General features: G+C 43.4%; 1 protein-coding gene across 1 annotated transcript in view; it reads right to left on the bottom strand.

The window, feature by feature from the left end:
- The window catches only part of LOC141144558 (prostatic acid phosphatase-like), a gene marked incomplete in the record, with an annotated part of 140716 nt that overhangs the window by 52412 nt on the left and 62881 nt on the right, over nucleotides 1–25423 (bottom strand). The window contains 3 exon segments of the mRNA XM_073630347.1: nucleotides 3238–3345; nucleotides 11338–11436; nucleotides 15158–15310. Of these exon segments, the coding sequence (XP_073486448.1) occupies nucleotides 3238–3345; nucleotides 11338–11436; nucleotides 15158–15310 (360 nt within the window).

The raw sequence follows: 25423 nt of genomic DNA, 5'->3' as shown, positions 1-25423 counted from the left end.
GTAGGCGCATAAATTGGGGCAGGCTGATAGGGGCACCAGTGCAATACTCTACCTAGGGGCCCATGATGCTATTAAGACTGCCCCGCACATGTGAAGAATGATGTCATCTCAAGCTGGCAAATTAAAATGGCTGGCACCTGGAAAAAACAGGGCAGAAGATGCCGGTGCTGGTGAGGGACCTCATGGGTGTCAGACTGTTGAAGTATAGGTGAGTATTTGTGGCTTAAGTTCAGTTTTAAATGCGATGGCTGCATTTTTGAAATTTTTTTAGGAATGTTTTGTTTATTTCTACCAGACAGTAAGTCTTACTTTTCACCTTCTTTTAACAGACAAAGCTGTTTGGAGTGAAGGTCCACTTTTAACTGTGAATTCTATTTGTATTTAAAACCGACTATATACATGATAAAAGTATAGGCAGCATTGTGCACAAAAATACAATAACAAACATCACTAGTATTGTCCTGTGTACAAAAATAGTCAATATCAGTGATAGCCATAGCATAAAAATAGGAGCTTTGTATCTATTTTTTCTTTTTGGGCTTGTATACATTTTAAAGTGGAGTTCCACCCTCTTTTTCTGAACACTATCAGCTTCAGAATTGACCAAAAAGACAGCATTGGGCATTTTTTTCTCCTTCCTTTACCTTGTTTCCACGGCTTTAATTATAGCTTCCTGTTTCCCCCATCCACGGCGATTTACGTCACCTCCTGCGGCACACTGGCTCCTGGGAGATGTGTGTCATGATTCCCAGGAGTCTGTGGGCTGCTATATACAACAGAAGTGACGTTGCGTCACGGCCATCTTGGTACAACCGCACTCGTGCGCAGTAAGCCTAGAGTTAGATGTCGGCAAGCGGACGTCTTTATACACCCACCAGAGTCTTGCTTTTCACAGTTATTTTTAAAAGTAAACTCAGCTTATATAGTGAAATACTGTATTTAGAAGTCCGTCTGACTGCCTTGATGTTTAATTTTAAAAGCAAGACTACGGTGGGTGTATAAAGATGTCCGCTTGCTGATTTCTAACTCTAGGCTTACTGCAGACGAGTGCGGGTGTACTAAGATGGCCGCGATGCAATGTCACTTTGGCTGCATATTCTGATGGGCAGCAGCTTTCTGATAGAACACCGCCTCTTAGCATCACAAAGGCAACCAGAGACAATCCCTTTGCTGCGCCATGTGTGTAATGCACCTTATCCCAGAAAAAAGACCTAGTGGGCTTCACATACCCCCAGAAGCAAGATGGAAACGCGCAGCAAAGGAAATACAAGGGTTTGTTTAAAAAAGAAAAAAAAAAAACAGGAAATACAGCGGCGGTTTTACTGATATCATCATTTATAAAAATAGATTAATAACAGCAGAACGGGTGCCTTTAAAAAAAAAAAAAATGTGTGTGGAACTCCGCTTTAAGCATGAAGCAGTCTTATACTCACACCCTCTGATGGTGGGGAGAAGCCCCGCCACCTTGTGGTTCTGTTAAGGGCAAGTCAGTGCAGCTTAGAAGGAGGTAAGATGCAGATCAACTGCTTCTATCGTTGAACTGTGAATGATCACAGAAATGTCTCAAATCGATATCAAATGCAAGCACAAGCATCTGAAAACAAGCTACAATTGCCCACAAGTCCAAAGACCATGGGCATAATCCCTAATAGGGATAAGCTTGGGTTTGTTCCGAACCAATTGTGGTCCAACCTGGAAGTTAGCTGCCATTGCTGGCCCAGTGAGCTGTGGGCCAGAGATTCCCCATTTACCAGCTGTATGTATACAAAGGGGCATTGACCTAATATAATATTTACCTAATATGGCCACAAGCCTATATTAGGTCAATGATGTTATGAGCATCTGTGCATCTGAACAAGTTAGCTGCGGAGTGGTAAATCCTCCACTCACAGTTCATTGGCCCAACAAATGACCACTGATCTTCAGGTTTGGACAAACTTGGGTTCACAGCAAATCCAAGCTCATTACTAGTCCCTAATAAAGGCGAGGGAGAAAATGTGTAGGTTCTGTGGATGAAAATCTGTGTGCCAGTCTTGAAAAAAATCTACTGCATATTTAAAATGGGAAAACAATATTTCACAAAGACTGCCAGGAGGCAAAATCCACAAAGGGAAGGCAGATAAATGTGATATTCTAAAAAATGTCCAACCCATTAATACATAATTCTTAACCAAGACCATAACTGTGTTTAGTACAATACAGATAAGGCAGCCTCCAGGCATTCACTGCAAAGGCATTTTAGGGCCTCTCTTTCCAGAGTGTTTTATAATGACTAGAGCTAACAGGTGCTCTTTATAGACCTTACAGTACATCCATTACTTTTTCAGTTAAGCTGGCTACACTGCTACCGTGTTTCCCTGAAAATAAGCCCTACCCCAAAAAGAAGCCCTAGTTTAAAGTGGTTGTAAACTGCTAGAATCCTCACTATTGCGGTGTTGTATAGTGTGGAAGGTGTGCCTGTGGTCTGGTTTAATCAGGTGCCTTCTTTGAGCGCCGCTCGGAGCTCAGCTGCTCTTCCCTTCTCTTCTTCTGGCTGTCAGCCATGGGAACTCGGCCCCCCTCCCTCCACAGTGCTTGGAGCGGGCCATGGAAGCGCCGCTCAGCTGATCTCCTGCTGCTCTCCCCTTCTCTTCTCCTGGCTGCCAGCGGGGGATCTCGGCCCCCCCCTTCTGCAGTTCCTCGGTATGGGGAAGACAGCTCAGGCAGGTCACAGAAGCGCCGACGCTATAGGAAGGTGTTTGACTCAGTTGGATTGCAGAGAAATCTTTTGTATTGCATATTGCTGGATTTTGGCAGTTTACAAGCACTGGGAGGGAGACGGCACATTGACAGGCAGAGAGGGAGAGGGGGAGAGAAGACAGCACATTGCATGGCAAGCCCTACCCCGAAAATAAGCTCTACTGTGTTTTTGGTGGCCCAGATTAATAAAAGACCCGGGCTTATTTTCGGGGAAACACAGTAGTTCTCTTCTGTTCAACCCGTTGGCTGAACAGATTCCACAATCCACAAAAATTAGGTGAATGATGGAATACCAACCCCCTAGTCGGGACATTGCATTCTGATCAAGAACATTTTTCCAACTAGGCCATTTGATAGAAGTCGCTCAAATGATCGACTTCTGTCAAGAGGGGCCTGCCACACATTGATCAAATTTGACAGGTCCCTGCTAAATCGGCTGAATTTCGATCAATGTATGGCCAGCTTTAGTGTGTTAAAGAACAATGTACTTTCATTTACCTCACAAAATAGTGCATCGTAGATTGTCCACCAATTGTGGGGTCCTCTCGGTCCATTTAATTGTTCATATGTGTAGCCAGTTTCGTTTTGTAAAGTGCTCAGAAACTCCTGTATCAAAAATGAAAGCAGTAAACATACATTTGAGAATTATATCTGTTATGCAGCTGCTCATCTAATCCACTTTGTTTTTGTAGTTTTGAACTCTCTCAGGTTATTATTGCTGTCAGGAGATTTACTGGGGGGGGTTTCACCTCACTTCCTGTCTCTGTGACGACTTAGTGACCAAGCTAGGAAGATTTAAAAGCTAATAATGGTTCTGACCTTTCCAAAAAGGACTTTTTTTTATTGTTGTTTGTGTCCTTGCTGAGTGTCCTGCGACAGTGACAACAAAAGATAAGGAGAGAACTCCCCAATGGGGCAAAGAGCAATTAAAGCTGACAAAGGGTCTAACCCTTCCCTACTGGATTCAAAGCAATACATAAACATTTGTCTTGAAATGCCCATGGAAATCCAAATATTATACAATATACTAATATTACAGTTATAGAGATACACTTATGCTTGCCATTAAGAGTTCCCAAATGATAAAAAGCGATTGATACTTTTTAGACGGCGAGAGCTTTTTTTTGCGGGACGGTGGTGGCAGCGGGCATCGTGACGATGGATCTATACCGGGGACATTTAAAAAAATATATAAATTGTAAATGTGATAGGACCTCTGCACTACTATCCAATGGCACATGGGCTGCCGTGTACTGCAAAAAAACTAAACTGTGTTGCTGCAAAATCTATAGTGTACACATAACCACCACAAAGTAATCAAATAAATCTGTAAATTATTTCGCACAAAACACAAAAATGCAGATAAAATAACCATGAATTCCTACGCGTGACCTGTATAAGTACTAAGTCAACAGTGGGGGTTAAAGTATATATACTCAAAAAAGTGCAATCAGCAAAAAATAAATACTAGACATATAAAATTCAATGCGTTGTTACTGATCAATAACAACAAAGTTCAGTGTCAAAATATATCTTCAGTGTATGAGACATCCGTGATACTCTTAATCAAAAAAGTTCATTGGTGTTTGTTGGTGTTTAGATGGGTGAAACTCAATAAACCGTGCAAAATCCGCATGCAACTATGCTCACATTGCCCTTACCTTCATAGGCTTAAATCAAAGCCTTATAGGATGTGCTGAGTGATGGTGGCCGGGGATATTCCAAATGTTGCCTGGTGATGGTAGTGGACTTCAGGTGGATGGATGTCCGTGCTGGATCCTAGATGAATTAAACTCTGGATTCCGGAACTCGTGCCAAGAAAACATAAGGGAAAACAAGGGGCCTCCGATGGTGTAGTATAAAAAACTATGGTTTTATTAAAATAAAATAAAAACGCACTCTGCATCCAGTGACTATAATGGTACAGTCTGTGGCGGTAGCAAGGGAGGTAAAAAGTGTTCAGCTGCTGTGTAAATCAGTCAATTGTAGGAACCGGAACTACAATTGACTGATTTACACAGCAGCTGAACACTTTTTACCCCCCTTGCTGACACTGTGTACCGGAAGTCTAGTACTTGGTATCGGTGGTATACTGCCACAGACTGTACCATTATAGTCACTGGATGCAGAATGCGTTTTTTTATTTTATTTTAATAAAACCATATTTTTTTATACTACACCATCGGAGGCCCCTTGTTTTCCCTTATGTTTTTTTGGCACGAGTTCCGGAATCCGGAGTTTTTTATATATATATATATACACTTTAACCCCCACTGGTGACTTAGTACTTATACAGGTCACGCGTAGGAATTCATGGTTATTTTATCTGCATTTTTGTGTTTTGCGCGAAATCATTTACAGATTTATTTGAATATATAAAATGTGTTCCACTGTGCACAGGCCCTAATTACTAGATATGGTGATAATAGTTGTGCCGCTGCCTACTACATAAACCATATAAATAAGAGTGAAACAGTCATTTTCAAAAATAGTGAAGAAACATTTTTAAATATATGTGCACAAAATTAGTTTTTGGAGTAAAAAATGTGTATATAAACAACACATAATGAATGAGTCCAAAAGAAAATAAATCCAGAAAAAAGTAAAAGTCTGTATGAGTGTGACACGCCAATGTGAAATCTTGTAATCAACGTAACACCTTGAATCCACCACCAAAGTGATATAACACTCACTAGACCAATTTGCCACCCATTCTAATGAGTAGGCAATAGCGCTTAAAACAGATGTCATATCTCCTTTAAAGAAACTCCAAATGGTTACTCCACCTTCCTTATAACTTTAGATCTCAGCAAGTATATGTAGAAAGCCTCCAATAGTGTATTACTTCAAACACCAGATTATTCATTCAGTTAAAGCAAGCATTGTGCATAAAGGCTGTCCAGCAACGGTCCAATAGTAATCTCACCTCCACACTGGTGTGACCACTGCTCTAACCTCGCCACTCGTTCTCCCAACATTAGCGCATCACACCCGATTCATGTTGGTTACGTTGCTTACAAGATTTCACACTGGTGTGTGACACTCATATGGACTTTTACTTTTTCCCGGATTTATTTTCTTTTGAACTTCTTCATTATTTGTTATTTATATACACACTAATTTTGTGCACATATTTAAAAATGTTTCTTCACTATTTTTGAAAATTTGCTTGCGCTGCTGTGGAATATTGTTGGTTTATTACGGATGACCTTTTCACTCTTATTTATATGACATTTTTTTTGTTTGTTTTTTTAATAACGAACCTGTCCGAATCTGCCTACTGTATTATTTTACACTACTTTTTTTTGTGAATGAGTAGGGGTGCTATGTACCCCTACTCATTCACATGGTGGGGATTCGGGGGCCCCCTTGTTAAAGGGGCTTTCAAATTCTGATAAGCCCCCCACCCACAGACCCCAACAACCACCAGCCAAGGTTGTGAGGAAGAGGCCCCCCTACCCCAAAGCACCCCCCCATGTTCAGGGCATGTGGTCTGGTATGGTTTAGTAGACGGGGGCGCTTGCTTGTTCTCCCCTTTCCTGACCTGTTGGGCTGCCTGCTCAGATAAGGGTCTGGTATGGATTTTGGGGGGGACCCCCACACCATTTTATAAAAATATAAGACCTGAAGGGCCTGGTATTGATTGGGGGGACACTACGCCATTTTTGTTCTTAACTTTTCATAGCATTTTTTTTTTTTTTACATTTAGCTGTCAGCAGGGAACCCCACTGAGAGTTGATGACTCATCAGTTGTTGAGGCCGTGGTGGCCATCCGCTCCTTAACAACCATGTTGTTTACTGGTTGTGAAGGATATCAGCGGTCGCTGGATACTTAAATATTACATGCTAGGACAACTTCTTATTTACCACATGCATTTTTTTCCTTTTGTGAATTGACTTTCACTCCTGTTTTATGCGGTATTTACCAAGCGTTTTTGCTTCATGCGGTAGATACTGCATAAAGCAATAGTAAATTTACATTTTCAGGATCACATGTGGTATTTGAGAAAACACCTACAGTATCTCACAAAAGTGAGTACATCCCTCACATTTTTGTAAAAATGTTATTATATCTTTTAATGTGACAACACTAAATTACACTTTGCTACAATGTAAAGTAGTGAGTGTACAGCTTGTATAACAGTGTAAATTTGTTGTCCCCTCAAAATAACTCAACACACAGCCATTAATGTCTATACCGTTGGCAACAAATATGAGTACACCCCTAAGTGAAAATTTCTAAACTGGGCCCAAAGTGTCAAAGTTAGAGACCTTCACTCCTCCACCTTCTGTTTGAAGATGCCTCACAGATGCTCAATAGGTTTAGGTCTGGAGACATGCTTGGTCAGTCCATCACCTTTACTCTCAGTTTCTTTAGCAAGGCAGTGGAGTTTGGGGTCGTTATCATGTTGGAATACTGCCCTGTGGCCCAGTCTTCGATCATGATCGGCTTTAGTATGTCACAGTACATGTTGGCATTCATGGTTCCCTCAATGAACTGTAGCTCCCCAGTGCCGGCAGCGCTCATGCAGCCCCAGACCATGACACTCCCACCACCATACTTGACTGCAGGCAAGACACACTTGTCTTTGTACTCCTCACATGGTTGTCACAACACATGCTTGACACCATCTGAACCAAATAAGTTTATCTTGGTCTCATCAGACCACAGGACATGGTTCCAGTAATCCATGTCCTTAGTCTGCTTGTCTTCAGCAAACTGTTTGCAGGCTTTCTTGTGCATCATCTTTAGAAGAGGCTTCCTTCTGGGACAATAGCCATGCAGACCAATTTGATGCAGTGTGCGGAGTATGCTCTGAGCACTGACAGGCTGACCCCCCACCCCTTCAACCTCTGCAGCAATGCTTGCAGCACTCATACGTCTATTTACCAAAGACAACCTTTGGATATGATGCTGAGCATGTGCACTCAACTTCTTTGGTCGATCATGGCGAGGCCTGTTCTGAGTGGAACCTGTCCTGTTAAACCACTGTATGGTTTTGGCCACCGTGCTGCAGCTCAGTATCAGGGTATTGGCAATCTTCTTATAGCCTAGGCCATCTTTATGTAGAGCAACAATTCTTTTTTTACAGATCCTCAGAGAGTTCTTTGCCATGAGGTGCCATGTTGAACTTCGAGTGACCAGTATGAGAGAGTGGGAGCGATAAAACCAAATTTAACACACCTTCTCCCCATTCACACCTGAGACCTTGTAACACTAACGAGTCACATGACACCAGGGAGGGAAAATGGCTAATTGTAAACATTCACAGTGCAGGTGGAAAAAGTATGTGAACCCTTGTATTTAATAACTGGTTGAACCTCTTTTGGCAGCAATAACTTCAACCAAACGTTTCCTGTAGTTGCAGATCAGACGTGCACAACGCTCAAGAGTAATTCTTGACCATTCCTCTTTACAGAACTGTTTCACTTCAGCAATATTCTTGGGATGTCTGTTGTGAATCGCTTTCTTGAGGTCATGCCACAGCATCTCAATCAGGTTGAGGTCAGGACTCTGACTGGGCCACTCCAGAAGGCGTATTGTCTTCTGTTTAAGCCATTCTGTTGTTGATTTACTTCTATGCTTTGGGTCGTTGTCCTGTTGCAACACCCATCTTCTGTTGAGCTTCAGCTGGTGGACAGATGGCCTTAAGTTCTCCTGCAAAATGTCTTGATAAACTTGGGAATTCATTTTTCCTTCGATGATAGCAATCCGTCCAGGCCCTGACGCAGCAAAGCAGCCCCAAACCATGATGCCCCCACCACCATACTTCACAGTTGGGATGAGGTTTTGATGTTGGTGTGCTGTGCCTCTTTTTCTCCACACATATTGTTGTGTGTTTCTTCCAAACAACTCAACTTTGGTTTCATCTGTCCACAGAATATTTTGCCAGTACTGCTGTGGAACATCCACATGCTCTTGTGCAAACTGTAAACGTGCAGCAATGTTTTTTTTGGACAGCAGTGGCTTCCTCTATGGTATCCTCCCATGAAATCCATTCTTGTTTACTGTTTTACGTATCGTAGATTCGCTAACAGGGATGTTAGCATATGCCAGAGACTTTTGTAAGTCTTTAGCTGACACTCTAGGATTCTTCTTCACCTCATTGAGCAATCTGCGCTGTGCTCTTGCAGTCATCTTTACAGGACGCCCACTCCTAGGGAGAGTAGCAGCAGTGCTGAACTTTCTCTATTTATAGACAATTTGTCTTACCGTGGACTGATGAACAGCAAGGCTTTTGGAGATAATTTTATAACCCTTTCCAGCTTTATGCAAGTCAACAATTCTTAATCGTAGGTCTTCTGAGAGCTCTTTTGTGTGAGGCATCATTCACATCAGGCAATGCCTCTTGTGAAAAGCAAACCCAGAACTGGTGTGTGCTTTTTATAGGGCAGGGCAGCTGTAACCAACACCTCCAATCTCATCTCATTGATTGGACTCCAGTTGGCTGGCGCCTCACTCCAATTAGCTCTTGGAGATCTCATTAGTCTAGGGGTTCACATACTTTTTCCACCTGCACTGTGAATGTTTACATGGTGTGTTCAATAAAAACATGGTAACATTTCATTCTTTGTGTGTTATTAGTTTAAGCAGACTGTGATTGTCTATTGTTGTGACTTAGATGAAGATCAGATCACATTTTATGACCAATTTGTGCAGAAATCCATATCATTCCAAAAGGGTTCACATACTTTTTATTGCAACTGTATACGGCCGGGTGGGAGTTTCCTCCTTCTGAGTGGACGTTCGGGGATAGTTGCAGCCAGCCTGTGATCAGTGAGTATGAGCTGTTTTTTAAAGCTTTTTACACACTGATCACCGGCCCAGTGTCCCCACAAAGTGTAAACACACAATGTCCCCAAAACACTGTCCCCACACTTGTGTCCCCACGCATGTCCCCACACAGTAAAAACACCTGTCCCACATATGTAACAGTAAAATCATATGTCCCAATGATCATCTGCACACATATGTACATGATCATCTGCGCACATATGTCCGTGATCGCACAAACCAATTATTATACACTTAACAGGATTTTTTTTACCAAAGACATTTAGCAGAATACATGTTGGCTTAAATTTATGACAAAATTTGATTTAATTGGATTTCTTTTAAAACAGAAAGTAGAAAATATTGTTTTTTTTTTTAATTTCCACTCTTTTTTCGCTTATATCGCAAAAAATAAAAAACTGATTTGTGAATAAATACCACCAAAATAAAGCTCTATTTGTGTGAACAAAATGATAAAAATTTCATTTGGGTACAGTGTTGCATGACTGCGCAATTCTTATTGAAAGTGCGAGAGCGCTGAAAGCTAAAAATTGGCCTGGGAAGGAAGGGAGTGAAAGTGCCCAGCATTGAAGTGGTTAAAATATAACACATGTACAATCATTGCTTTACAAACAAACAGCACAGCAGAGCAGCATGCTTTGAGGCACAATTTCATAGAGGTAACTCACTGGGATAAATTAATGTTAATGAGTTATTTAATTGGGTAGACAAACAGCAGCTTTCATAAAAGAAACAAACTGAGAGCTTAAAAGATGTAAGAAAACTACCCGAAGCTCTACCTGCTGGCTCAAATGCATCAAGTGAAATATTAATATGAAGTTCAATAGGGGGTGAGTCACTGGGATAGGTGGCTGTTGATAAGTCTTTGAACTGGCTAAAAAAACAGGGAGCCTTCATCAAAGAAGCAAACTGAGAGCCTAAAAAAATGTAAAAAAAAAAAAAAAATTACCCGAAGCTCTAGCTGCTGGCTCAAAAACATAAAATGAAATTATATACCTAAACTTGCCCCCACTCCCTATTCTAATAATAGGTAAGTATAAACATTTTTTCTTTACAGGATAGGTAGAACAGGCTTAGAATGGGGATGGGAGCAGGTTTAAGTGCAGTTAGTATTTGACTGTAATTCTACCTTAATATAGAATTCAATAAGGGATGAGTCTTTTTACTGGGTAAAAAACACAGGGGATTTAATAAAGGAAACAAGAAGAGCCTAAAATAAAGTAAAAAATTACCTGAAGCTTTACTTGTGGGCTCAAAAGCATAAAGTGAACTATTAAACAAATGAAAAAAAAATAATAGAAAAAAGCATGTACAAATCCGTCCATGTGCAAATATGCAGCCTCTCGGGGGTGGGCCTTGGCCCCGAGCGGCTGCATATCTGGCTGAATTGGTGGAATACATCAGTGCCAAGAGAACAGCTAATGGCTGCTTGCAATTAGGAGCTTTCCGATCATGTGACTGCTGTGAAAGCTAATCATGGCAGTCACATGATCATAAACTCCACTCTGCCTCCCAGCATTCTAAACCCCTTTAAGGGCTGGGAGGCGCTGGCTCCACGGGCTTGTAGGTAAACATAACATTGTTGGATACATTAGACATCTATATTTTTTAAAAGCATAGTTTTCATTCTTGCCTGTATTCATCGGGTTTAAGGGAATTAAAAACCATGTAAAATAGAACACGGGAGTTGCTACTGTCATGGTTATTTGAAGGAAACACAAACTTGGATGAAGAAAACTACTACTAGTTTAGTAAAGCAGTCACATAATGTTTAATTTCTTACTAATGAAAGATAACCTTACCAGATAGGGCTTTCTAAGTTCATTAAAAATTTCCGATGTACCGGTTTCCTTTACAAGTTTGTCAAATTGTGGGCAGCTGTCTGTAGATATGAAAAGCATCTGAAATCAAGATAATAAAATCAGATTCTCTGCAACATTCAAGGAAAATATTACTTTTCAGCATGAGTTCAGGAAATCTCAAGAAAATCAGTTCCCACCAGCAATTTAGATTTGATAACAATGTCTGGTAAGCCCAACATATTACACAGATAAGATGTTGTCAAAGGGAAGACTATTTTCTGCCAAGCAGTGTAATCGGATACAGATGAGCAGGTACTTCCACAATATGCATGTTGCTAAATGTTGTGTATTGAATGGATTTCTAGTTACCTTACAAGTAATTATAGACTAGTTCTTTTTTATCATAATAAGGTAATGATGTTCAATATGCTCATCACAGACATCCTTGTTTAAAGTTGTGGTGCCGTTGCCTATAGCTAGGCAGAACAAGATGGTCCATAGTGGTCTAGTGCCTTCGCTTTCCAAGTGGCCACTTGCAGAGTGAATAGGAGGGGGAGAAAAGTGCTGATCCTGCATCTTTAAAGTTAAGAATCTCTGGACTATGGGCATAGGAGTAAGTTTATTGTACTTCACTACATTTAGGTTGCTCTGGCACAGGTAATTCATTTTTATATAGCGGTGGTCATAACGTACCCAGAAATACATGTTAGACAGGAAAGAGATGTTTTATTGCACTCCATGATTATATTTATTTAAAACTCATTATATACAAAAGAATCCATGCAAATTTCCCAAACAAATGCATGAAGTAATGCATCACAAAAATTAACAGATTTGTCCTCAGAAACACAGACGACTTGAAATCACCCACACCATACACACATGAAAGGGCATAAACACCTGTTTCTTTGAATTACTTTTTTTTTTAAAGGCCCTTTTCACGTGATCGTTCTGATCAGTTCTGTCTAAGAATTTTGGGCAGATCTGAGCAGAAGCTCCATGTTTGTTTATGAGCAAGTGGGTATACGGTAAATGGCAGTGGGAGTAAATGGTTATTGGTCTGGGTCACTTTAGGTCAGGCTGGAGGGCTCTGTTGATATTTCTGTATTAAAAAGAATAAAAGGCTGATTTCAAGCTCATCGTAGCCCTACCTTCCAACAGCAATATGCTATTTACATGTGTTTTATTATAAGACCCCTTTCACACTGGAGGCATTTTTCAGGCGCTTTAGCTTTAAAATAGCTTTAAAAATAGTGCCTGTAAAGCGCCTGAAAAAAGCCTCAGCTTCAATACCAGTGTGAAAGCTCGAGTGCTTTCACACATGGGGGGTGCTGCACTGGCAGGGCGTCAAAAAAAGTCCTGCAAGCAGATTCTTTGCAGCGCTGTAAGAGCGGTGAATACACCACTCCTAAAGCGCCCCTGCCCATTGAAATCAATGGGCAGTACCGCCGAACCACCGGCAAAGCGCTGCTGCAGCGGCGCTTTGTGGGTGGTTTTAACCATTTTTCGGTTAAAAGCTCCCCGCTAGCGGCCAAAAAGCGCTGCAAAAATGACGGTAAAGACTCTTTACTGCCGACGCCCGGGCGATAGCAGTGTGAAAGTGCCCTTAAGGAGAACTCATCCTTTCAAGTTAAAGGTGAGCCAATTTGAACTTAAGGCATCAACAGCTGACCAACCAGTGTGTTATATTTTACCTGGACTGGATCAGCCAGATAATGAAGCAGCTATGTATGGCAACCAATCAGCTTCTAGCTTCATTTTTCAAGCTTCACTAATCAAGCTGGGACTAGAAGCTGATTGGTCACTATGCACAGCTGCTCCAGATTCTTTCTGCTCTATTGTACTTATTAGTACTTCCATTTAGGGTAGTGTTCACCTCCCTGGGACAAATGCCACACAGGCTGCTTGCAGTCCAGGAATTCGTCACTGGGCGCATACTGTCCTAAATGTGTATTCAGCTTAGTGGACATCCTAGCCCTATCCAGCTGCAGCAGCTGTCAGACTCTATTAGAGTTTGACAAGGTGATGTCAGCGGTGCTGGATGGTGCACCTGTGCCCTCCAACTGCAGCTTAATGCTAAACACCCAGTATGAATGAGGCCCCATGTTGGGACTAAATATGTAAGTACAGTAGGCAGTCTCTTCCACTCTTCTACACCTATCCCAAGATCCTTTGAATAAAAGCAGTTATGTTAAGGTTTAGTTAAATCTTTGCAATGTGTATGGTTTACTTGGAAGGGATTGTTTTCTACCATTCAATCAATTTAAAAGAACCATATTTGAGTATGGGCAGGTATAGAGAGAAAATGACAGCCTTAAGGTGCCTATAGTCTTTGGGGTTTATTTACCACTATGCACGACAAGTGCACTGCACGTACACTTGGAAGTTCACTTGGAAGTGCAGTCACTGTAGATCTGCAAGGGGACATGCAAGGAAAATAAAAAACAGCATTTTTGCTTGCACATGATTGGATGATAGAAATCAGCAGAGCTTCCCCTCATTTCAGATCTTTCCCTCAGATCCACAGCAACTGCACTTCCTAGTACACTTCTAAGTGCACTTGCAGTGAACAGTGGATTTGCCTTTAGTAAATAAACCTCTTTATTTGGTAGTCAGATGGGCAACCAAAGAGCTGCATTGTGCTGATTATTACTCCATTAACTTGAATGCTCAGATTTGTAAATCATACATGGTTTTCCTAACAGAGGGGAGTGGATGCTGTGAGCACTGGGTTATCATGAGAAACTGAAGCAGTAAGGATACTTATTAAACCTGACCTCATATTCCTCCAACATAGTTGTCAGACATTGGTGTCAATGTCATCCAAAAGAAATGAGATTCTTGGCTGATGCCCAATATTCAAGTGCCCATGTCACCACATGGTCACTTTAACTCAATGGGACACCAATGAAAGAAGCGTAAATATACTTAACTTTCCAGTGGGCCTGTGTATCGAAAAGCTGCCACATCTTCACTCCCCAGCTGAATACTCGCTCTCCTGCTGCTGTGGTTCTTCACAGTGACACATGTGTCCTGTAATGATGTATAAGCCAATGGGAGGAACCACAGCTGCTGGCAGGGGAGCGAATATTGGGCACATCTAGAAGTGCAGAACACTTGCAGTAGCTGGGGACAGGAGAAGCAGTGACTTTTCAAGACATGGACCACTGTAAAGGTAAGTATATTCACTTTTTATTTTATTAAGAGATGACCTAAAGGATAAAATTGACTCAGTGGAACTCTATAACAACAGAGTCAAGCTGAGAATCGCTACTTCAGTAAAACTGTACAGAGCACAGCTACTTGCATTTATTCTCATAGACAGCCGTCACAGTAAAGTCCAGGGTAGCTGTGGTAACACAGGCAAACAGCTGGAGGGATCCAAAGGCTGCGGAAGAAACCTCCTCCACTGGAACTAAAGTATTCTGGTAGCATTTAGGGAGGTATTCCCCACTATAGCTGGATGTTTTCTGGAGAAGATGTGCTATTAGGCTCCGGCCTGGCTGCCTACACAACTGTTTTGACAGTGAAGGACATCTCACCTGACTGCAAGTGACTGCAGATTACTTGCCCAGCTCCCTCTGCCTCATCAGTTGTTGACTAAGTAAGGGAAACAGACAAATTTATCTTCCCTGAGTGTGTCGAGGAACTCCAGGAGTTTTAGAAAAAGAAGTTAGAGGGGCATATGCCTGCATCTGAGCATGGTGAGTAAATGGGAACTCCTCTACACTAGGTAATACTCTGCAAATGGCTCACTAACAAAAGCAGTAAAATAAATGTAGTAAAATCTGTATTAAAGTGTACGTAAATTATTACTCACGTTATCCTGTGATTCAGGAATTGTATGAACAGGTATTGGTTGCCAGGCAATCCTAGCATTCCAGACTTGCCTGCCAGTGGGTGGGAACAAACCAGCAAGATTAGCCTGGGCACTCATTAATGTACGGTCCACATCTGTGCTTCTCACAAAAACCTATGGTACAAACATTTTATAATAGTATTATTATTATCAACATCTTTCTTAATAGCACAAATATATTCTACAGGAATATATAGACAATACAGTTCCTAAAGAAACTACCACAGTCATACTGACCTAACTACACAATAGAGTCAGCTATAAGTAGAAGCCACTAAAAGGGAAACTTTAGGCAAAAAAAGAAAAATATATTATTAAATAAGGTGATTTCCCCATTTTTAAGATGTGTTAATTGGCAGAAAAATAGGATTTTTCCTACAGCTTACCTGTAAAATCCTTTTCTTGGAGTACATCACGGGACACAGAGCAGCTATAGTAATTACTATTTGGGTTATACGCCACCTATAGGTGAATCGACACTGGCACAACCAAAAGACAGGAAGTCTATATAACCCCTCCTATACAGGAAGCACCTCAGTTTTGTAGCAAAGCAATGAATATCCCAATAAAGAGGGGAGGGACCTCTGTGTAAAAGGATTTTACAGGTAAGCTGTAGAAAAAAATCCTATTTTCGTTATCGTACATCACAGGACACAGAGCAGCTATAGTAATTACTATCTGGGATGTCCTAAAGCAATGCCCCTGAGGGGAGAGAGACATACACAATGCAGACTCCTATCAGCCATGAGGATCTATATTGCCGCCTGCAGCACACTGCGCACAAACGCAGCATCCTCCTGCTGCCTTACATCTATTTGATAAAATGTAGTAAATATATGCGCGATGACTGTAGCACCCTCTACCATAGGTAGGTGCTAGAGTGAGGATTTTTGTAAGGGAAACTGCTTGTTTTGATATGAGGGGCAGGGAGTGGTTAGTGTAGCAGTGGGTGTGACCACCTGTGCTTTAGTTCTGAGGCGCCTCCCCTGCTTCCAGGGAGAATGTTCTGGAAGAGGGGCAGGGCCTAGGACTGGAGTGGCAGGCAGGTCATGTGAGGAGCCCTGACCAATCCCCAACTGGAATTGGCAGGGGGCAGGCCTCCCATATAAGCTGAGGTAACATGCCACTGGGGGGAGTTATCACCCGGGAGACATGGAGAATGGAGTACTAGGCAGCAGCAGGGGCTCCATCCCCATCGGGGGGGGGGTGCGAGGCCTAGCGGAGGAGCCCGGGAGAGCTGGGAAGGCGCTTTATCTTTACACGGTCATAGATGAAGGAGCTTCATCCTTACACGGTCATGGATGAAGTGTTCTGGAACAGAGGGGTTGGAGAAGCTGCCAAAACGTATGTCCAGTTAAAGTTCTCCATAATGGACTTGGGGCAGAAGAAGGTCAGTGAGTGGACCACAGTGGAGTTCTGGATGAGGCATGCCAGGGGAACTTGGTGTGAGCCCAGAGGAGAGACTGTGGGGAGAGTGTGAGGGCACAGGATTTGCAGGCCAGACTATCTGGGAGCAATAGTCCACCAATCAGCACATGTTACTGAATTACTAGGCCGCCGGGGAGAGGTAATGCAGACCTCTGGCCTAGTAACAGTAAAACAAATTCTAGGCAGCAACTAAGATTGTTCAGAGTGGTCTCTTTTGTCAAAGGAGGATGATGTGACAGGAAGAATAATAATCTACAGTGGAAGTTTGTGCAAGAGGGTAGAAGTCCTGGGAGCAACAGTCTGCAGGAGATAGGCAGAGGAAGAGAAATAGTCTACATGGTGTTATGCAGGAGAAGTGACTGTGGATATTATGTGTACATCAGTACTTCATGGCTCAACCTATTGTTCTAATTTATAAATATGATGGCAAAACAATTGTTCTATGGGCATCCCATATTTCCTTTCCCCTAACCAAGGTATATCCCCAATAAACAAAACAAAAACAACTCAAATGACTGTTCATTGTCTCAGAAGTGATAGATGGAGGTCTGGCAGCAGGGTGACATGGTGGATGTTAGTAACTAGTAGCAACCAAGGGCTACATGACCAAGTTGCGGCCTTGCAAATCTGAGCCATAGAGGCTTGATAACGCACTGCCCATGAGGCACTTACTCCCCTGGTAGAGTGAAAGGGTGGAACTCTTCTTTTCAACCCATAAGCCTGAATTATAACTTGGTGAATCCACTGCGAAATAGTAGATTTTGATGCTACCTGCCCCTTCCTGGGCCCTTCTGGAAGCACAAAGAGTCGGTCTTCCGCATCTGAGCTGTCATTTTCAGATAGACTCTGACAGCTCTCAACACATCGAGAGAATGCAACGATCTCTCTTCCGCAGAACGAGGTTCTGGGAAAAAGGAAAACAGAGTGACATCTTGGTTCAGGTGAAAACTGGACACCACCTTAGGCAGAAAAGCTGGATGAGGACGCAACACCACCTTGTCCTGATGAATAATCAAATATGGCTCTTTACAAGAAAAAGCTGCCAACTCTGACACTCTCCTTGCCGAGGTCACTGCGACCAAAAAAACAATTTCCTTGTCAAAAGGATCAGAGGAATATGCCAAATAGGCTCAAAAGGCTGTCTCTGCAAAGCAGCCAAGACTAGATTTAAATCCCAGGGACACAAGGGCGGCCTAACTGGTGCAGTTATACGAACTACCGCTTGTATAAAGGCCAGGAACAAGGAATGCAAAGCAATTGTTCTTTGAAAATATACCGATAAGGCCAAGATCTGACCCTTGCTTGTAATCAAAGCTAACTTAATTTCTACCCCCAAATGCAGGAAAGCAAGGATTCTTCCTATAATATACTTTCGGGGATTCCATTTTTTGGCCTCACACCAGGAAATATAAGACTTCCAAATTCTATAATAAATATCCCTAGAAGCTGGTTTCCTCACATTTATCAGGGTAGTTACCACTGAGCCAGAAAGTCCTCAATCCTTTAAAATCTGAGCCTCAATAGCCACACCGTTAAATTTAGCGACTGTAAGGCAGGATGGAATACTGGACCTTACGAGAGCAAGTCTGGACAGAGTGGAAGGGGCTACCAATATTACTGGCTTCCCTTCTTCTCTGATCCTGCGTAAAAGTCGCAGTAGAAGCTGAACTGGAGGAATGCATAAATCAGCGAAAACTGATCCCAAGATATCACTAACACATCTGCTCCGAATGCGAGCGGATCCCTTGTCCTTGACACAAATTTGTCCAGTTTCTTGTTGAACCTGGATGCCACCAGATCTATGTCTGGGGTGCCCCACTTTTGGCAAACTGCTGAAAAAATCTCAGGATGTAGAGACCACTCCCCCAGGGACAACTGCTGGTGGCTCAAGAAGTCCTCTTGCCAATTCTCCACTCCTGGAATGAAGACTGCCGATAGAAAAGGTACATATTTCTCTGCCCATGTCAGGATATAGTCCACCTCTTTCTGGGCTGCCTGACTCCTGGTACCCCCCTAGTGGCTGATTGTCGGTTTGGATCACGATGGGACAACCCTGAAACCTGGCCGTCTGTCAGGACAGGTTCCATCCGCTGGTAATATCTATCATTTGGCGTGCAGTACTGAGGTCCACCAGCAGGTGTCTCCTGGAGGTTTGGAACTGTCAGGAGAGCTTTCCCCTGCTGGTGCTATGTCATCTTTGGTCCGCAGTACTGGCGTCCACCAGCAGATGGATCCTGGCAGTGTGGAGCAGGCAGCACCTCCTGAGGCTAATTGCAGGTGTGCATATAAATACCTGGCAAGCATTCACATGCTTGCCCTGGTATCTTCCTTGTGCCCTGATCCGTACCTGCGACCTGTAAACCTGAGTCTGAACCTGTACTTGAGTCTGTACCCGATCCCATCCTGATCCTGTCCCTACTGTGTTCCTGTTCCCTTGTAGTCTGATCCCATCCATCTTCTCCCTCTCCTGTCCTGCCCCTGTTTATCTGCTGATCTGCTGTTTATGACCCTGGCCTGGCTAACGTGTTTGATTTTGGTACTTCCCTTTGGCTGTATATATTATCTGTTGTCTGTGGGTTTCTGTTGGTTGGTTGAGCACTATTTGCATTTGGGGTGTTTACTTATTACTAATTATCTTTAATAAACTTTATTATCATTCACTTATATACATCTTGGTGTCCTCTGTCGCAGATCACATGGTTCTGGTTGCACCCGTTCATGACACTGTTCAAGACACTAGAGCCACCCGAGCTGCTTGAATCTCTAGGATGTTGATGAGCAAGACTTTCTCAATTCCTGACCACTTCCCTTGGGCAGTGGATTCCTCCAGAGCCGCTCCCCAGCCCGAGAGGCTGGTATTCTGTTGTTAACACCTTACCAAGCCACTGGCAGGAAGGATTTGCCCTTCTGTAGATTTCTGGCTACCAACCACCAATTGAGACTCTGCCGCACCCTTGGGGACAGATACATCTGATAATCTAAAGCTTGGATCTTCTCGTTCCAAGTGGACAGAATACTGTTCTGCAATGATCTTGAGTGGAAATGTGCGTAGGGAATTGCTTTGAATGAAGCCACCATCTTCCCTAACAACCTCATACAGATGCGAATTGAAGGGCCCTTCTTGGCCTTCACAACCGTACAAGATCCCTTATAGCACTGACTTTCGTCTGAGGCAAAAAAACTCTTTCTTGCATTGTGTCCATAATCAGACCCAAGTATTCCAGCCTTTGCACCGACCCAGGTGTGAGAACCCAACCCAGGTATTCCAAAGCCTGCAGCCGACTGATCCATAAATAATAGATCTAAAATAAGAGGCAATCAGCGCACACAGATAAATACTACAAAAGACTTGCAAGCTGAACACCACAAAGGCAAATCACCAGGGGAGGAGCTACTGTCTATGGTCGTCACCCGCGATCCATCTGTTTAATGCCCTGTACACACAATCGGACATTGATCGGACATTCTGACAACAAAATCCATTGGATTTTTTCAGACGGATTTTGGGCCAAACTTGTCTTGCATACACACAGTCGCACAAAGTTGTTGGAAAATCCAATCGATCTGAACGCGGTGATGTAAAACACGTACGTCGGGACTATAACCGGGGCAGTAGCCAATAGCTTTCGTCTCTTAATTTATTCTGAGCATGCGTGGCACTTTGTGCGCCGCATTTGTGTACACACGATCGGAATTTTGTTGTCGGAAAATTTTATATCCTGCTCTAAAACTTTGTGTGTTGGAAATTCCGACAGAAAAAGTCCGATGGAGCCCACACACAATCGGAATTTCCGACAACACAACCCGATCGCACTTTTTCCATTGGAAAATCCGACCGTGTGTACAGGGCATTAGAGTGCGGTTTCTATACCGCTGTTTTTATTGTTCATGTTGCCGATTTTACGTAATAGGCATTTGTGTTTCTTACCGCTTGTATATTGGCATTTCAGCCACTTTATTTTTGGAATAAACTACGATCTATACAGTCTACACTGAGATCGCTTCTTTTTTTGTCCTTTTAACCCGCATGAATGATTCCTGTGTGTCATCTCGCTGGATTGAAGCATCATCTTCACCCCATATGTGGGAACTTGCACTTTTGACCATTTGGTCCAACACACCTGGTAAGAGTATCCATTTCTAATGGTGGAGGACCTGTCACTGTGATGATTTAGTTCAAGATTGATCTATCACTGGGTGTTTATCTACAATATCATTCTGCATTTCAACCCGTTTATGAACTTTATTCATTGAGCTGCACCTATTTATCGTTTTATAAATAATAGATCGTCTAGGTATGCCATTATTTCTATACCCTGGACTCTTATGCCCCGTACACACGGTCGGATTTTCCGATGGAAAATGTCCGATCGGAGCGTGTTGTCGGAAATTCCGACCGTGTGTGGGCTCCATCGGACATTTTCCATCGGATTTTCCGACACACAAAGTTGGAGAGCAGGAGATAAAATTTTCCGACAACAAAATCCGTTGTCGGAAATTCCTATCGTGTGTACACAAATCCGACGGACAAAGTGCCACGCATGCTCAGAATAAATAAAGAGATGAAAGCTATTGGCCACTGCCCCGTTTATAGTCCCGACGTACGTGTTTTACGTCACCGCGTATAGAACGATCGGATTTTCCGACAACTTTGTGTGACCGTGTGTATGCAAGACAAGTTTGAGCCAACATCCGTCGGAAAAAATCCTAGGATTTTGTTGTCTGAATGTCCGAACAAAGTCCGACCGTGTGTACGGGGCATTAGTCTTGCCAATACTGGAGCCAGAATTTTTGTGAACACCCAGGTGGCTGTGGCTAACCCGAAGGGCAAGACTACAAACTGAAAATGACACCCCTCAACTTCGAGCCGCAGAAACTTCTGGTGAGAGAGGCAAATTGGGACATGCAGATACGCATCCTTGATGTCTATTGATGCTAGAAATTCTCCTCCCCTCAGAACGGACACGACTGACTGGATTGACTCCATACGAAAAGAGCGAATATTTAGAAACTGATTCCGATTTTTGAGATCTAGAATGGGCCTCATATCTCCATTCGGTTTTGGCAAAGTGAAAAGATTTGAATAGAAACCCACGAAAACTGCAGAAGCCTTCCCCCCACCCGAATGAGTGGGGGCATCCCTTTATGAGGAGGCCTTAGAACCTTGTTTGGCAAGCCTCTGAACCCAGAGCTTTTTCTGTCCCTGTCCTTGCCCTTGAGGCTTACCTCTTGAAACAAAACTCTATCCGGATGATCCCAGTCTGTATATACAAACTGCTCCAGCGGGTGCAAAGGGAAAGCACGAGAAATCTGCGGAGGCCGCAAAGAACCTAAAGAGGAAAAGGAAGCTTCAGAAACCTCTACTGGGGGCAATATAAATCCAGAACGGACCAAATCCGTAAGGGATTGAACTAACAATCTTTGGGATTGAGAAACTGAAAGGGGCTCCTCAGATATTGATTCTTCAGATGAGGAGTCATCTGCTTGACCTTCTTCCCGGTCATCCAGAGGTACTTTTATATCCTCTGCCCATTCCTGTTCCAGTACTGGAAGGTCAGGAGAGGGAGAAGGAGATCTTTCACGCTTTTTCCCAGTTTGGGAGACAGAAGTGATCATGCCGGCCATTTTGCCTTCCAAACCAGCTAATGCTGATGCCAAATTGTCCTTAGTGACGTATGTTGAGGCTGAAGCATTGGAAGTAGCCACTATGCCTGACCGCCATAATGGCTCAGACTGGCCAGTCACCTCTGGCTCAAGGAGCAATAGGGGGAAACAATGGTATGCCCCAGTTGAAGACCATTAGGTTGAAATGCACCGTTCCCCACATTGCTTTTACTTTTTATATTTTGCCTGTGATCACATTTTACGCAGTCATCAGTAATAGATGTTTGTATATTTTTATCAAGATTAAACATCTTTAATTTTATGACCTGCACCATATGGACCATTTTTTCTTCTTTTACCATATGGTTCCAATGCGATAATGTACCATTTTGTCGTTGGTTTCTGGTGCTTACATTTGAGATCCAACAAACATCTGCTTTGAGGATCCTTTTGAGCTCCGGATATCTGGTTGTGCCACACCGGGATTCACTCCTGTTTATTGATCGAACGTCTGCATTCAGAGCGATTCCTCTTCAGGTTCTATCCACATCAGAGTTGGTTCCTCCGATGACCATCTGGCCCTTGGCCAATGCAAGCCTGATTGACCCATTGTTGTACGACAGGTGGGTCCACCCTGTCTGGTAAGAATTTATCTACAATGTTCCATCAGATAAATGCCTACACCATTTTGAATGTGCTTTACAGCTACCTCTGTTTGCACTATTCCATTATTTTCATTGAGGAACTAACAACGGTCTTCTCATCGGACATATGCCTTATGAAGTTTTCTCACACTTCTTCACTCAGTGACTGGACTTTTATATGTCATAGTTATTATGCATTATTGTTTTGTTTATTGATTTGTGTTTATAGCACTTCTAACCACCATTTATTTCCACACACCTACACGGTGTCTTTATTAGCGCTACACTTTTGTACATTTTATTTGCTTGGACTTTGTTGGTTTTAGTGTCAGCAGCTTTAGTTTGAGTGGTTTAGCGCAGCAATTTCTCCTCTTCTAAATCAGGGGTGCCCAACTGCCCGCGGCGCCCTCTGATGTGGCCCGCCACATCTTGCTATGAGATGGCGGGTCGGCAAGCCCAGATAGCGAAAGATTGGAGGGTTATTAGATCTCATCACAGGATGGACTGTGGAGGTCTCATATGTAGAGCAGTGCCAACGTCCTTCTACATATGAATGTTCCGGTTTTACCACAGATGTACATTGGTTATTATTACCCCCCTTTTTTGGACAGTTGGGATTCTCTAGCTCACTACCCCCCTTGAGTCTACTGGTGATATAAATCTCTTTACCAGACACGTCCCCGCATGTTAACACAGGTCACCATATGCGTGTTGAATCTTGGGCCTTTGGGATCGCTTCCTCACGGTACTCAGTGGTTCTGATTGAGACGCACTATTGAAAAGTCTTTATGCAAAAATAATATTAATATGCTACTGTATGTTTGTTTTTCTGTTTTTTGGTGTATGTCCTTCTCTATTATTTCCCATTACAGGTAACCCAAACAAGCTCCTGAAGAAGCATTCAAATTTGCGAAACATGTAGAGCCATACCGAGCTATATCAGTTTGAGGTTATTTAATGGGAACGGAAGGGGTTTATCCCTCCCTCTGATATAGGGGCTATTCCCCGATCCGTTCTCATACATTTATGTAGTGACATATAATACCAATTTCCGCAATGTACTGCGTTTTTTAAAAAATGTTTACGTTTATGCGATTCTTTTTAAATTTGTGTATAAATAAAAGTTTACATTGATTTTTATGATTGGTGCCTACAAAGTCCATCTGTTTCGTTCTCCTGGGTATTTTTACCCCCCCCCTTCCTGTTTTCTAAGCCCAGATAGCGGGTTCGCGACCCGCCATCTCCGAGCATCAGCACGAAGCCGGCGATAGAGGAAGCAGAGCCGATGCTTCCTGTATACCGCTGACTCCTTCACAGGCGGAGTGATACCAAATGTACTCCGCCTGTGACAGGAAGTATCGGTTCTGCTCATCAGTACCAGCCATCAGTACCAGTCATCAGTACCAGCCATCAGTACCAGTCATCAGTACCAGCCAGCAGTACTGTACCAGTCATCAGTACCAGCCAGCATTACCGGTCATCAGTACCAGCCACCAGTACCAGCCAGCAGTATCAGTACCAGCCAGCAGTACTGTACCAGTCATCAGTACCAGCCAGCAGTACCAGTCAGCAGTACTGTACCAGTCAGGGGCGGACTGACAACTCATGGGGCCCCCGGGCAATAGGGGCTCATGGGGCCCCCTTAGTCCCCACCCACCCACACACAAGCCACACCCTCACAAAGCCCCACGTATATATTGCACTGCTACATTACATGCATTGGTCACAGAATTTCTCTACTTCATGTTCAAAATAAATGTTTAAAGATTAAAGAAAAATAAACTCACTTTAACCACATACATTTACTGCAGGGCTGCGTCTCCTGTGAGCAGAATCATGTACAGGTACTTGATTCTGCACTTGCGGGTCTGCATGCTGTTTGACCTGCTGCCGCTGTGATTGGACACACCGAGAGCTAACCAGCGGGTCCGGAGGACCCCATGTCCGCCAGGCCCCGACGATCGTTTCCAACAGAGGCAGAACTGTGGTCTGCCTATGTAAACAAGTCCCCAGAGAGCCTCCCCTTACATCAGGGTCCCCAGAGAGCCTCCCCTTACATCAGGGTCCCCAGAGAGCCTCCCCTTACATCAGGGTCCCCAGAGAGCCTCCCCTTACATCAGGGTCCCCAGAGAGCCTCCTCCTTACATCAGGGTCCCCAGAGAGCCTCCTCCTTACATCAGGGTCCCCAGAGAGCCCCCTCCTTACATCAGGGTCCCCAGAGAGCCCCCTCCTTACATCAAGGTCCCCAGAGAGCCCCCTCCTTACATCAGGGTCCCCAGAGAAACCCCCCATACATCAGGGTCCCCAGAGAGCCCCCCTTACATCAAGGTCTTCAGAGAGCCCCCCCTTACATCAAGGTCTTCAGAGAGCCCCCCCTTACATCAAGGTCTTCAGAGAGCCCCCCTTACATCAAGGTCCCCAGAGAGCCCCCCCATACATCAAGGTCTCCAGAGAGCCCCACATACATCAGGGTCAACTCCCCAGAGAGCCCCCCTATACATCAGGGTCCCAGAGAGCCCCCCATAGATCTGGGTCCCCAGAGAGCCCCCCA

This window comes from Aquarana catesbeiana, linkage group LG05 (assembly GCF_042186555.1).
Source record: "Aquarana catesbeiana isolate 2022-GZ linkage group LG05, ASM4218655v1, whole genome shotgun sequence".
Classification (NCBI taxonomy): domain Eukaryota; kingdom Metazoa; phylum Chordata; class Amphibia; order Anura; family Ranidae; genus Aquarana; species Aquarana catesbeiana.
This window is presented reverse-complemented; position numbering and strand designations above follow the sequence as displayed.